Below are 12,785 nucleotides of genomic sequence, written 5' to 3' on the forward strand. Positions count from 1 at the left end.
GGAGGCTCCTGGTTTCTCCTGTGGTTTTGAAGGTCTGTGACTTTGGTTGGGATTTTGGAGGTCTACAACTTCAGAGCTCTGTGGTTTCTCCTGAGTGGGTACCTGTAAGTTGTTCTCAGTACAGAAGGAGGCAAGGGCAGCCAGGCTGGGCCAGGCAGCTCGGGCACAGCTCTGCTCCGCAGCACCCCTGGGGTTCCAGGGATGTGGGGAAAAAGCAGGGAGAGGGGGAGGCAGGGGCCGCAGGGCCGAGGAAATCGTGCTGAGCCGAGCTGAGACAAGTCATGGTGTCAAGCTGTCCTGCTGAGCCCAGCAGAACAAAGCCCCCTCCCAGGCCAAGCCATGCTGTGCTGAGCTGGATCGTGCTGTTCCATGCCAAGCTGAGCTGTTGTGCTGAGTATGTCGTGCTGTGCTGAGCCAAGCCATTCCATGCAAAGCCCTGCTGTTCAGAGATAAGCTGTCGTGCTGTGCCAAGTCGTTCCAAACCCAGCCATGCCGAGCCCAGGAGAGCTGAGCCTCCCTGAGCCATGCCAAGCTCGGTCAAGCCCTGCTGAGCCCAGGGGAGCGGAGCCTCCCTGGGCTGTGCCGTTCTGTTCTGTGCTGAGCTGAGCTCTTGTGCCGAGTCTCCTCGGATGGAGCTGAGCAATTCTGAGCTGAACTAAGTTGTGTTGAGCCAAGCTGAGCTGTTCTGTTCTGAGCCGAGCTAAACCATGTTCAGCCAAACAGAGCCATTCTGTTCCAAGCTGAGCTAAGCTGTGTCGAGCTAAGCTGCTCCATTCTGTTCTGAGCCGAGCTAAGCAGTGTTGAGCCAAATCGAGCTGTGCTGTTCTGTTCTGAACTGAGTCAAGCCATGGTGAGCTGTTCCGTTCCATGCCAAGCTGTTCCGAGCTGGGTTAAGCTGTGTCGAGCGAAGTTGAGCCATTCTGTTCTGAGCTCAGCTGTTCCGTTCCATTCTGAGCCGAGCTAAGCTGTGTTGAGCCAAACCAACCTGTTCTGTTCTGAGCCGAGCTAAGCTGTATTGAGCCAAACTGAGCTGTTCTGTTCGTTCTGAGCTGAGCTAAGCTAAGATGTGTTGAGCGGTTCTGTTCCATGACAAGCCGTTCTGAGCTGAGCTAAGCTGTGTTGAGCTAAACCGAGCCGTTCTGTTCCGTGCTAAGCTGCGTTGAGCCAAGCTGAGCCGTGCTGAGCTGAACTGAGCCGTGCCATTCCATGCCAAGCCCAGTGGAGCGGAGCATCCCTGAGTTGTTCTGTTCCATTCCCTCTGTGTGGGGAGGTGCCATTCCGTTCTGAGCTGTGTCGAGCCAAACCGAGCCGTTCTGTTCCATTCTGAGATGAGCTAAGCCGTGCCAAGCTGTCTTGCTGTGCTGTTCCGAGCGGAGCTAAACTGTGTCGAGCCAAACCGAGCCGTTCTGAGCCGTGCCAAGCTCCCGTTTGGAGCGGAGCCTCCCTGATCCGCTCTGCTCCAGCCGCTCCCGGCGGGAGGCGCCGCTCCAGCCGCTCCGTTCCGTCCGCACCGCGCGGGGAGGCGCCGTTCCGTTCCATCCCGAGCCGCCCGTGCCGGGGAGGCGCCGTTCGGAGCTGCTGCGGGAGGCGCGGGGCAGGATGGCCGCGGCCGCGCTGTGCGCGCTGCTCGCCGGGTGCTGCGCGGCGGTGGCGGCGGGCGGCGGCCCCGCCGAGGCGGAGGCGGCGGCCAAGGAGCTGGAGTGCAAGCTGAAGAGCATCACGGTGTCGGCGCTGCCCTTCCTGCGCGAGAACGACCTCAGCATCATGCACGGCCCCTCGGCCGCGGAGCCCAAGCTGCTCTTCTCCGTGCGCAACGACTTCCCCGGGGAGATGGTGGTGGTGGACGACCTGGAGAACACGGAGCTGCCGTACTTCGTGCTGGGTGAGCCTCCGGGGGCGCGGCGGGCCCTTTCCCCGAGCGGCCCCGGCCGCGGGGCTCCTCCCTGCGGCACCGCCGGGCGGATTCCCTGCAGCAACAGCATCCCTGCCCGGATCCGGGTGCTCCGGCTGCAGCATCCCTGCCCGGATCCGGGTGCTCCGGCTGCAGCATCCCTGTCCCCGGGGCCGGTTCACCCCGTGCAGCATTTCCATTTCGATGCTCGTTCACCCACCACAGCATCCCTGGCCCAGTGCCGGTTCCTCTCGCTGCAGCAGCTCTGCTCTGGTACCAGTTCCCCACTCGGCCTCCCTGCCCCAGGGCCGGTTCCCCCGCACGGGCTCCTGCGCCGGCTGCAGCTCCAGGCTGGGTGCTGTGGGGACGCTGCAGGCCTGGGGTGCTCAGTGCATCCCTGGTTGTCACCCATGGGGCTTGTCTCCAACTGGGTGCATGGTCACCGGTGGTGTGTGCTGGAGGCCTGCAGTCTGCTTCCAGCGTGGCTGGCTGGAGGCAAGGGTTTCTGCTTTGTGTGCCCCTGAGAAGAGTCACCTTTCCTGCAGCCAGGTGGAAAAATGCTTTGATTCCAAACACTTTCCCTCCCAGCGGTGTGTGCATCCTCCAGCGTTCCTACCCCAGTGCAGTGCTTTGGCCAGCTCACACGGTCCAGGTGATTCCCACCTGCTCTAGCCACGTTTTCTTCCACCAAAAAAAAAGCCAAACAATTTGCTCCGGTGGGATCCGAGGAAGGCCTTTGCTATTTGTATGGCGGGACTTGCTTCCCTCCCCGCCACCTGGAGCAAGTCACCAAAGGTTTTCATTTTCAGTGACCCTGGGGCAGGGTACCACATTCCCACTGCTGCCTGCACCTAATCCCCCGCCCCAGCCAGTGCCACCATCGCGTCCCAAGCAGCTCCGCGGGACTGTGCACACCTCCTGCAAGCCCTGTCCATCCCTTGCTCTCCTTAGGCCCCCTGTGAAGTTATAAATTCCCACCTTTGTCTGGACATTGGCCTGAAAATGAGGCAGCGGTGCATTGCTTTGTGTGGCGTTGCCCCTCAGCACCGCCTTTGTGTGTGGGAAGAACGTAGCAGTGGCCCCAGCTTGGGTTTTCTCCCCAGTGCTTCATCACCTTCGTGGCCCCTGGACCCCTCTGTGTGCAAAAAAGCCCCCGGTCCCGAGTGCTCCGTGGGCTCGGGGCAGCGCTCGCGGCTGTGTGGGGATCCTGTTCTCCCATGAAGGGGGCTGTTGATGCCCCGGGCGGTGTGGGGACACCCAGGGAGGGTTTTCTGAAGGGCAGGGGCTGTGTGGGAAGGGGGGAGCAGGCTGTGCATCCCCCCCTTCCAAGCCCTATGCTGCGGGATGCTGCAGCGAGGCCGGAGAGCGTTGCTGTGGCAACGGGGCAGCAGCATGGTGGATGCAGGGAGATGTGCAGGCATGGCTGCCAGCCCTGCGTCGCCTTGACGCCCCAAACGCACGCCAGGCGCTTGTCCCTTGCCCTTCTCGGGCCCGTTCCCAGGGAGCTGGATCCCGATGGGTTCCGGGGCCTGGGATGCTGCCAGCGGGGAGCGTCTGGGTGGGGTGTGTGGCCTTGATCAGGTTGGGGGGCCCAGAGCATGGCATCTGGCTGGCACCGCAGGGTTTTTCCCCTGGGATATCCCAAATCCATGAGATGCCACATGTTGGAAAAGGACGCACCCACCCTGACGGCCCCCGCTGCCCCCAGGGCTTGCACTGATGGTGCTGGACGGGGTTTGCCTTCCTCGCATCATTTTTATTGCTACTGGGCAAACACGAGGATGGCTGGGCATCCCGTGCATCCCCACGTCCTGCTGGTGGCTGGGCTCTCTTAGGCATTACTGACCGGGGCATCAGAACCCCGAGAGCCTGTGGGTGCGCAGGGCTGCACTGGCCCCTGGCCCACAAAGATTTGGACTGTGGGAATACAGAAACGGTCCCAGCACAAGTGTCCCTGCCCGGAATGTTGGTGCTGGGCTGGCAGGACAGGACACCTTGCAGACTCCCTGTTTGCCAGAGGTTGGACTTGGTGACTCCTGGGAACCTGCTGTGAGAGAAGGGTGTTCTTTGAAGCTGGCACGGCCACCTTGCCATGTAGGGGTATTGTTATTGTTGTTGTTGGGCTGCTTTGCCATGTGGGGGTGTTGCAGTTGTTATTGCAATTATTGTTATTATTGTTGTTGATATTGTTATTATCATTATCATAATTATTATTATCATCCCGGGCACTGGTTTTGCATGGCAGAAGCCCTGGAGCATATCAAGGTCTTGTAAGACCCAGACTTGGTACCTCAAAGGCAGCATCCTCTGGACCCTGAGAGCCCCCAGCCCGAGAAACCCATGGGCAGAGAACATCAGAGCTGGTGCCAAGCACTCAGTGGGGATGCGACCACATCAGGGCGATGCATGGAGCTGGTGTCACCAGCTGTTTGTGTTTCCACAAACAGACTAGAGGGTGTGTTTGAGCATCTTTCCAAGGAACTTGGCTTTGCACAGAGCTGATTGTACCTTTCTGGCAACCCCCAGACCCATTAATTGTGCCCACCTTGTTATGTGTGAGCAGACAATAACGTTGCAGAGTGGTGGATAATCCCCACGCTCAGCCCTGGGCTGGGGGCTGGTACTGGATGGGCTTTTAAAGTCCCTTCCAACCCAAACCATTCTAGGATTCTGTGATTCCGTAACTTTCTGAGAAGTGTGGAGGTTGTGAGCATCCCCTCCTGCTGGTGGGTGGCGTGGCTGGGACTTTGATGGATTCCCCCAAACCAAACTCTGCCAGGGCTCACATTGGCTAGCGGGGGTGCTGGGAACCTGGGTGCTGTCTGGGATCTGCAGGGTGCGGTGGGAAGAGTCCGGGATGGGGACTGGCATCCGCTCTCCTGCGGCTTTAGCTTTGTGTTTATCTTTACCCTAGGGGGTGAGGCAGCGCTTGTTGCCTGCTCTGCATGTGCCAGTTCTGGGTCTCCTCCCCCACCATGGTCACCCCGGAGCCAGAGCTGGGTGTGTTGAGTGCGTCGGTGCTCAGCTGTCCCAAACCTGGGGGGCTCCCACGTTCCTCTGAAAGCGGAGGGGTTTGTGGGCTTATTACTCCCAGTTCATGGTGAGGGGATGCACTTGGGCAGGGCTTTCAGCTCCTTCGTAGCACCTTTGCTAACGAACTGAGCATGTTTTAATTGTACTGGCTGCCTTCTAGTGCGCGTGCTGCCCGGGTGTGCTCCGGCACACCTCGGCGCTCGCTGTCCCCACGTGCGCTGCCTTTCATGCTTATACTCATAAAATCCCACACAGTTTTTATATCCGTGTCCTCAAAGGGACCCAACACCACCTCCCCTGTTTATGCTGCGGGGCTTTTTCCCACCCCATGAATTTTCAGGAAGCGGGAAGGGCGTGGGAGCAGGGATGGAGCTGCTCGCTGTGCGCGTTTAAAAGCACCCGGTTTCATCCTGTTTTAAATCAAGGAAACCTCCATTTGAAAGGGTCTCCTTTCATCTCGTTTTGTGTTTGTTGCATTAGTTGTGCTTTTTCCTGGAGGGAGCCCGAGTCCGCTGGTCGGTGGCCATTAAGAAATGCTAATTAGCGGTTCAATATTCCGTGTCTGCTAACCTTCAGACTCCCTTCTTCCTTGCTGCTTGGCATGGCAGCATCCAGCAGCATTTGATATGTCATTAACGGGATTCACACTCCTGCGGGCTGCTAATTTTTTTGGGCCCCATCCTTTGCAGGTTATAAACCAGCAGGCAAGGTATTTATTAGCGTCCTTGCTTCCTGCAGCCCCCCCGGGGCTCGGTGGAGATTTGCGATGCAATTAAAAAAGTGTGCGAAAGGCAACCTCTCTGACTCCTTCGCCCTAGTCCTGCCCTGGGCATTTGAAAAGTGAAGTCTTGAAGTGCTTTTTGTGTGTAAAACAGGCGTAAGGAATGAGAAAGCGGAGCTGATGGGTGCTTTCTGGATGCCGGATATTTCAAGATCTTGAAATACTGTGCACCTTCTTGTGTCTTGCTTCTTTTTTCCTGAGTATGGAGGAGATGAAGGAACTTTTTCTACCTCTCTGGTTTTCAGCCCCGCTGCCGTGCGCAGCCCCTCAGCCCCTGACTCCCCCACCACCCCCGCAGGAGCCTCAGCGGCAGAGGATGAGAGAAGGTTCTTAACTTCAATGACTTTAATAGATTATCATAAACTCCAGCCTTAATACAAGCTGTCATGATTTCAAATTATCTTACTTTTAAATTAAATAGATTCCTTTTTAAATACAAAATCAATTCTAATTTTTTAGAGGGGTGAGATTTTTCAAAGGCACCGATGAGTTGGGCATATTTAACTGCTCTTGAATATCTCCCCGAAATATCTAATCAATTTTTTTTTGTTAAATCCCAGCTAAGCCCTTGGCTCTGCTGGAGGATACTCTAGCCGTGACTTCTCTGGGTTAATAGTAGGGGGATAGCAGGGGAGGTCGTGGGGATGTGAGACGGACCGCCGAGGGGATGTGGGCTGCCGCTAATCAGGGTGACGGGCCGCTGGCGCGCCTGCCTGCACCGGCTCTCCTTCCAGGCTGCACGGGGAGGCAGCGAGATGTGACACCTGTCAGCTCTCATCCTCATCCCACGTATCTCCCCGCTGCTACGGATTGCAGGAGTTGGTGTTTCCCTGCTGTCTGCCCTCCACCCCAGGCTCCCAGATGGCCGTGAAGGAGGGAAGCAGGAGCCAAGAGGCTGCAGGGTTGTGTTATCCCTTTTATATTTCACTTTGATGGAATCGTAGAATAGTTTGGGTTGGAAGAGACCTCGAAGCCCATCCAGCCGCACCCCCTGCCATGGGCAGGGACACCTCCCACTGGATCAGGAGCTCCAAGTCCCATCCAGCCTGGCCTTGAGCCCCTGCAGGGATGGGGCAGCCACCACTGCTCTGGGTAGTCAAGCGAGAAGAGCGTCCCGTTGGGTTTTGGTTGGGGGTTGCTTGGTCCTGCGCCTCTCACCTGCATCGGGGTGCTGGTTGTGGTTCCTAAAGCTGATGGTGCACAGGGCAGCTCTTTGGTCCTAGCTCTCTGTGGTGGGAAAGCAGGTCTTGGGGTTTTGTGGCGCTGATCCCCAGCTTAATTTAATTTCCAGAGGAGGCAGTGGCACCCTGGCGTCACTGCTGGAGCTCCCCTTCCCCATCCTGCAGGGCCAGGGCACGGCAGAGGGCTGCTCTGAGACTGGTCCCACTGTGGGACCCACAGCATCGCTCTGGTGCGAACCTTGCACCTGGAAATAGGTGTAATAGTGAAATAATGGAGCAAATATTAAGAAATTCTTAAGTACCTAGAGAATAACTGAGTTAAATTATACCAGAGGAGCTCAATTGCCTTGCTTAGATTGATTGAATTACTAAATGAGCCTGACTAATGGAATGAAGTGGATATATCGGACTTTTACTCAAGATCCTGAAATAATTTCTCTAATAAGATTGTGAGCCATTAATTGAACTTGGCTTTGATCCTGGACACTGTCGCATACAGTGGAACCCGGTGGTGTGATCTATGGTCCTGTGCGCCCAGCTGAGGGGATGGCCACCGGCATCTCCCTGCTGTCTGGCTGGGAAAATGGCCAGGGGGTTTGCTGGGGGCTCCCAACTCATCCATGCCAGAACCTAGGGTGGGGAAAGGAACCCAAAATGCCCCATCTTGGCAGCCTTTTCCTCCCCCTTGGCAAAACCCACCCTGGCAGTGGGATGCACTTAATTCCCGTCTGCTGCCAACAACTGATTGTCTGGCTGGAGTCCTAATCCCAGTTCCCATTGCTATGGGGTGAATTTGAGGTTGGATGCTTTGGAGTTTATATCTGCCAATCCAGGGGTGCCACGTTCTTCCTGTGTCCTTCTGGAGTGGTTGCTGCTGGTGATGGGACGGTGTCTGTAGCATAGAGTGCTGCTGCGTGCCTGGTCTGCTCTGCGGGGTGATTGCCACCAAGGCTTGGGGGCTTTCAGAGCTTCCAGCAAAGCAGAGAGGTACCTGCTGAGGGGTATATCCTGTTCTGGACCTGCCCTGGACATCTGGTGGAACACAACAGGCTCATCTGCTTGGGTTTGGGTGCAAACTGCTGGCAGGACCCTCTTCTTGCCCTTGCTCTTGGCCACACGACGTAAACCTGACCTCTCTGTATCCCTTTTCCAGCTGAAGGATGGGGCCAGAGTGGGCGAGGTGACCTGCTCAGAGCCACCAAATCACCGAGCACACTTCCATGCCAGGTCACACGTCCTTCTCCAGGCGATATAGCCCAGCACCGACCTCAGCCATGAGCAAGGACAGCCCTTAAAGCCCAGTGGCTGGAGCAGAAAATGCTGCAGGGAAGTGGGCAGCATCCCTGGCAGGAGCATGGGCTCCCCGTGGCCAAACCGGGGGTGACCGAGGTTCGGGAGGGAGGCACAGATAGCACATCCCCATCCTTATGGACCCCTTGCCCCTATCACTGACCCACTCTCTCACTGGAGTGGAGGTTTCGGTGGTGCGGCCGATGTAGAGGACCTCTTGTATATTTTTTCTTAACCAAGACAAAAAAAGAAGAAATTGGGATTTCATCTCTGGGAACCCGTTGCCACAGCAACCACGCATCCAGCCGGCTCCAGCGGCTGCGGGCAGGGAGGGGATCTCGCTGACCCAGAAACAGCGTGGGGAGCAGGCTGAGGGGCCGCTTGGCGATTGGCCGGTGGGTTTCGGGGTCTGGCAGAGCGGGCAGGGCCCCCGGCCTTGGCTGGGCACACAGAGCCATGCTCCTGGCTTTCTTTAATCACTTGCAGCCTTCCTTTCGCAGACTGCATCCAGCAGGGATGCTCAGGCTCGCTCCTGTTCCCACCCTGAGACCTATCCCAGTTTTGGGGGCCAGACTGTCCACACGGGCACTCCTCAAAGACCCCCAAAGCTTTGTGGCACCTTTAATGCCCCCGAAACTGCCTTTGGTCCCAGTGGTGGAGGGGACCCTCAGGCAGCTACAGACTTCCCTGATGCCACTATCTCACCTCTGTACTTCTCTCCACACATCAGCAGCATTTACTCTTGAGCTGCATCCCATTTCCTGTCCCTTTGCCCCTCTGTCCCTTTCCCCCCTCTGCCCCTTTCCTTTTTCCTTCCTTATTCTCTTTTATTCTATTTTCTTTTATTTCTTTCTTTTATTTCTTTATATTTATTTTAATTTTCCTTTCTTGGCTGGTTACTTTCTGGCTCTGAAATCATCTCTCTCGGAGTCTTGCTGCAGAGCAGTCCTTCAAATGAAGGAATTTTTGCCTAATGGGATTAAGGAGGCATCTGGATGGTGATGACTCTGTCATTTAAGGCTGGTTGTCCTTTTACTTGCGAAGCGCCGGGCACTTTCCGGGCAGCCAGCCTGGCCGAGGGCAGCTGCTCACCCCGAGCAGTGCTTGGGAGGCTGAGGATTTGTCTCGGTACGGCAAGATTTTTGATTGCCAGGTTCTGGCTGCACTGAGAAAGCATCTGGAGGAGACCATCCTCCGCTCTCGCCCGTGTGTTGGTGTTTCTGATCCTGCTTTGCTGCCCTGCAGCCGAAGGACGCTCGGGGTGGGCGCTCCTCCTGCAGTGCTGGCGCGGGGCTCTTTGGGGTCTGGTTTGGGATGTGGTTTGTGTGGACCCCACGCTTTGCTTTGCTGCAGGGCCTTGTTTGACGGTGATGGGCGCGGGCAGTGGTCTGAGCCTGTCCCCTTCATCGTGTCCTGTCTGCAGAGCCTGAGATCCGCTGGGGAACGGGTCAGGGGCTTCTTTGACTGTTTATAGCTGGAGAGGGGCAAAGGGTCCTCGAGAGACCCTCCAGCTGGTGATGGCATATTAGTTACAGAAGTTTGGGGTCTGCATCTTGGATGCAGGAGAAGTCGTGGTCCCTTTCCTGGCTGACTCTGAAGCATTTCAGTAATTAGGATGACTAACAAGCGGAGCAGAGCAAGCAGCTACGGGGGATGCAGAGAGCTGGCTTTGCTCCCGCAGGGAGCTGATCCAGCTGAAAACTAACCTGGTGGAGGAGAGAAGTTGGAGAGAGGTTGGAGAAGGAGGCAGGAGATGTTAAGGAGACCTTGCCCATGTCCTTGTGTGGGCGCATCGCTTCTACTTGTGCCAGCGAGGGCTGTGTTGCCTTGGGAGCGCTCCCCAATTGTGTCTGCAGTCCAACTGAAGCCGTCACCCGGCTGCCGGAGCCTTTGGGATGGAGGTCTGCCTGTCAGGGGAAATTGGGTGCAGGCAGGACCTTGACCTTGGTTTTTAGGACCATCACCTCCCGCTCCTCTCTCCCGCACCCCTACCTTCCTCCCCTGCCAAAAACCCAGCCGTGTTGTCACCGTCACAACACAGTGGCTGCCTGGGAAAGCAGATATTAGCAACCTCGAAATATCCCAGGGAAAGGCTCTTGTGTGATGGGAGACAGTTACCATGGAAACCTCCTTCAAATAAAAAAAAAAAAAGAAAGGAAAAAACCTGAAATTTAAAGCAGCCCTTGTAGCTCAGAGGAACTGTAGACCTTATTATGGATTTTGGCAACCCCCCTTTTTTTCTTTTATTTGCTCCAGCTAAAAGCTCCAGTAGACAAGGAAATTAATTGCAACATCCCAAGGGGAGCGAGAGAGGGAGGGCACGGTGCTGGGAAGCCACTGGCTGGGCTGGTGAACTCCCAGTACTTCTCGGTGCTGCTGCCCCACAGCCACCAAAAGCTCCCCCATAATGGGGTTTCTCCAACACGGAGGAAGAAGGAGGGTTTTATTTTGGAATAGGTGGCTTAAGGGTTAAAATGCCCCTTCCTAGTTCTGTAGGTGGAGGTTTTGTCGGGGTGGTTGGTGTGAGCAAGGGTTTAGGGTGCTGCAGGAGGAGTGAGGACATGACAAAGGACTCCAGGGCAGAGCTCAGCGTGGAGGTGGGTGGCTCAGTGCAGGTCAGGGTGATTTCACAGAACCATAGAATGTCCTGAGTTGGAAGGGACCTATAAAGATCGTCAAGTCCAGCTCCTACCCCTGCATCAGACAACCCAAACATTTACACCGTGTGTTGCTGTATGGTGTGTTGTCCAAGTGCTTCTGGAATATTGTCCGGCTTGGAGCCATGACTCCTTCCCTGGGAGCTGTTCCAGGGCTCCACCACCCTATGGGGAAGAACCTATTCCTGATGTCCAACCTAACCCTCTCCTGGTGTGTCTTCCTGCCATTCCCTGGGGTCCTGTCATTGGTCACCAGAGAGAAGAGCTCAGCCCCTGCTCTTCCTCCTCCTGTAGTGAGGAAGCTGTAGATTGGGGTGGGGTCTCCCCTCAGACTCCTCATCAGGAGGTAGCACCCCTTCTCCTGCCGAGAAGGGCAGCATCATGACAGCAGGGCTCCTGCAGGAATCGATGGAGCTGGTCAGCTTCAGTGAGCGAGTGGAGATGCCTGGGAGAGGAGACATTGCCCTCACAAATTTTCTTGCCAGGGTCTCCTTTGCAGCCATGGCCACAGGGTCCCGGGGGGCTCTAAGTCTGGCTCAGTACAGACATTAAATTGCTGCAGTGTTCTCGGCCCGTCCTCTCTTCTAATGATGTCCCCTGTGTCCAGAGCCACTGAGAAATCTCCTGGAAACGTCAGGTTTGGACAGAAGAGCCGTCTGTGCCTCCCACTGCCCTGGGCTGGCCTCAGGCTCCTCTGGGTGCTGCTTTCCCTGGGGCTGCCGTGCCGGCTGTTTTCCATTCCCGAGCTGCATCTCTCCAACCTTTCCTCTGTTGCTCGGCCAGAAATAGCCGGGCTCTGGCTTTTGCTGCTTCAGGAGAGCTCTGGAGAGGAGCAGTGGTGGGGCTCGAGCTGTTGTGCTGCCAGGGAGCTGCTGGCTTTTTTGCTGACAAAAGGGACAAGAAAGGGAGTTTGTCCTTCCAGAAATGACACGTGTGGCCCAGGTATTTGGAGGGGAATAGAAATGTTTCTGCTGGCTCAGGGATGAGTGGAAAGCTGCAAGGGTCTCATCCCAGCTTGTGCCAAGGCATGGCTTTAGCTGGGCTGGGATGTGTGTCCAAGCATCCACAAGCAAGAGAGTGCCTGAAACATCCTTCCAGGGAAAAATCAAACTAATTTTATTAGCTTTTCTGCAGGAGCTGCTCTCTTCCCAGGTGTGCTGTGCTCTTGGCACGCTACCTGGTGGGCAGCCCCTGTGGTGGATGGTGGGCACGCTTGTGAGCCAGGAAGGGGAGGTGTTCAAGGCCAAGTTGGTCGAGGCTTTGAGTAACCTGATTTAGTGGAAGGTGTCCCTGCCCATGCAGGGGAGGCGGAACTGGGTGGTCTTTAAGGTCTCTTCTGACCCAAACCATTCGATGATGATAATGCATCAAGCCTGCTTAGTCAGTCTGGGACCTGGGCTGGATTCTGCAGCCTTTTATTATCACATTTCCTCCTTTTCTTGCTTGGGGAGTGAGGCACGTCAGTGGTTAACTGCTGGAGGACTTCTTCAAGCTGCAGCCCCAAGCATCTCCCCCAGAGGCTCCTGACACCTGCTGGGACAAACTGTGGAGAAGGGATGTCCCACAGATGCTGCAGCTGTGGGGTCAGCGAAGGATGTGGAGGTTCCCGAGATGGATGTGGTACACGTCTGCCCACGGGACAGCAGTGGTGTGGTCAGTCTGGTCTGGATCCACTTGTCCCCATGTAATTAAAGCTCAGCACCAGGGAAGAAGGGTTTTTCACATGCCATGGGGTGAAAGGCAGCGTGTGTGAGAAATGCAGCTGTGCCAGCAGTGGGAAAACGTCGGGAGGATGGAGGGAGGGCAGGAAAGGAAGGATCACGAGGTAGGAGGAGAGGCACAATGTCAGGAGGTAGAGGATGACTGGAGGGACTGTGCAAAAGCCAAGGGGCATTAGGAGCAGTGGTGGAGGGTACTGGCGGAGTCACTCGCTGAAGGCGTAAGCCGTGGCA

General features: G+C 56.3%; 1 protein-coding gene across 9 annotated transcripts in view; it reads left to right on the forward strand.

The window, feature by feature from the left end:
* Window positions 1-808: 808 nt before the first annotated feature.
* Window positions 809-12,785, forward strand: part of ASTN1 (astrotactin 1) — a 65,847-nt gene continuing 53,870 nt past the window's right edge. For 6 of the 9 annotated variants that reach the window (XR_008450899.1, XR_008450898.1, XR_008450897.1 and 3 more), the window contains exon 1: window positions 809-1,882. Coding sequence is in view for 4 of the 9 variants with exons in the window: in XM_054072479.1 (XP_053928454.1) it covers window positions 1,600-1,882 (283 nt within the window). In the remaining 5 variants the exon portion in view is untranslated. The remainder of the gene's footprint in view (window positions 1,883-12,785) is intronic. The other 3 variants (XR_008450895.1, XM_054072478.1, XM_054072482.1) reach the window with 2 other exon arrangements.

This window comes from Cuculus canorus, chromosome 8, assembly GCF_017976375.1.
Source record: "Cuculus canorus isolate bCucCan1 chromosome 8, bCucCan1.pri, whole genome shotgun sequence".
In the NCBI taxonomy this organism is placed as follows: Eukaryota; Metazoa; Chordata; class Aves; order Cuculiformes; family Cuculidae; genus Cuculus; species Cuculus canorus.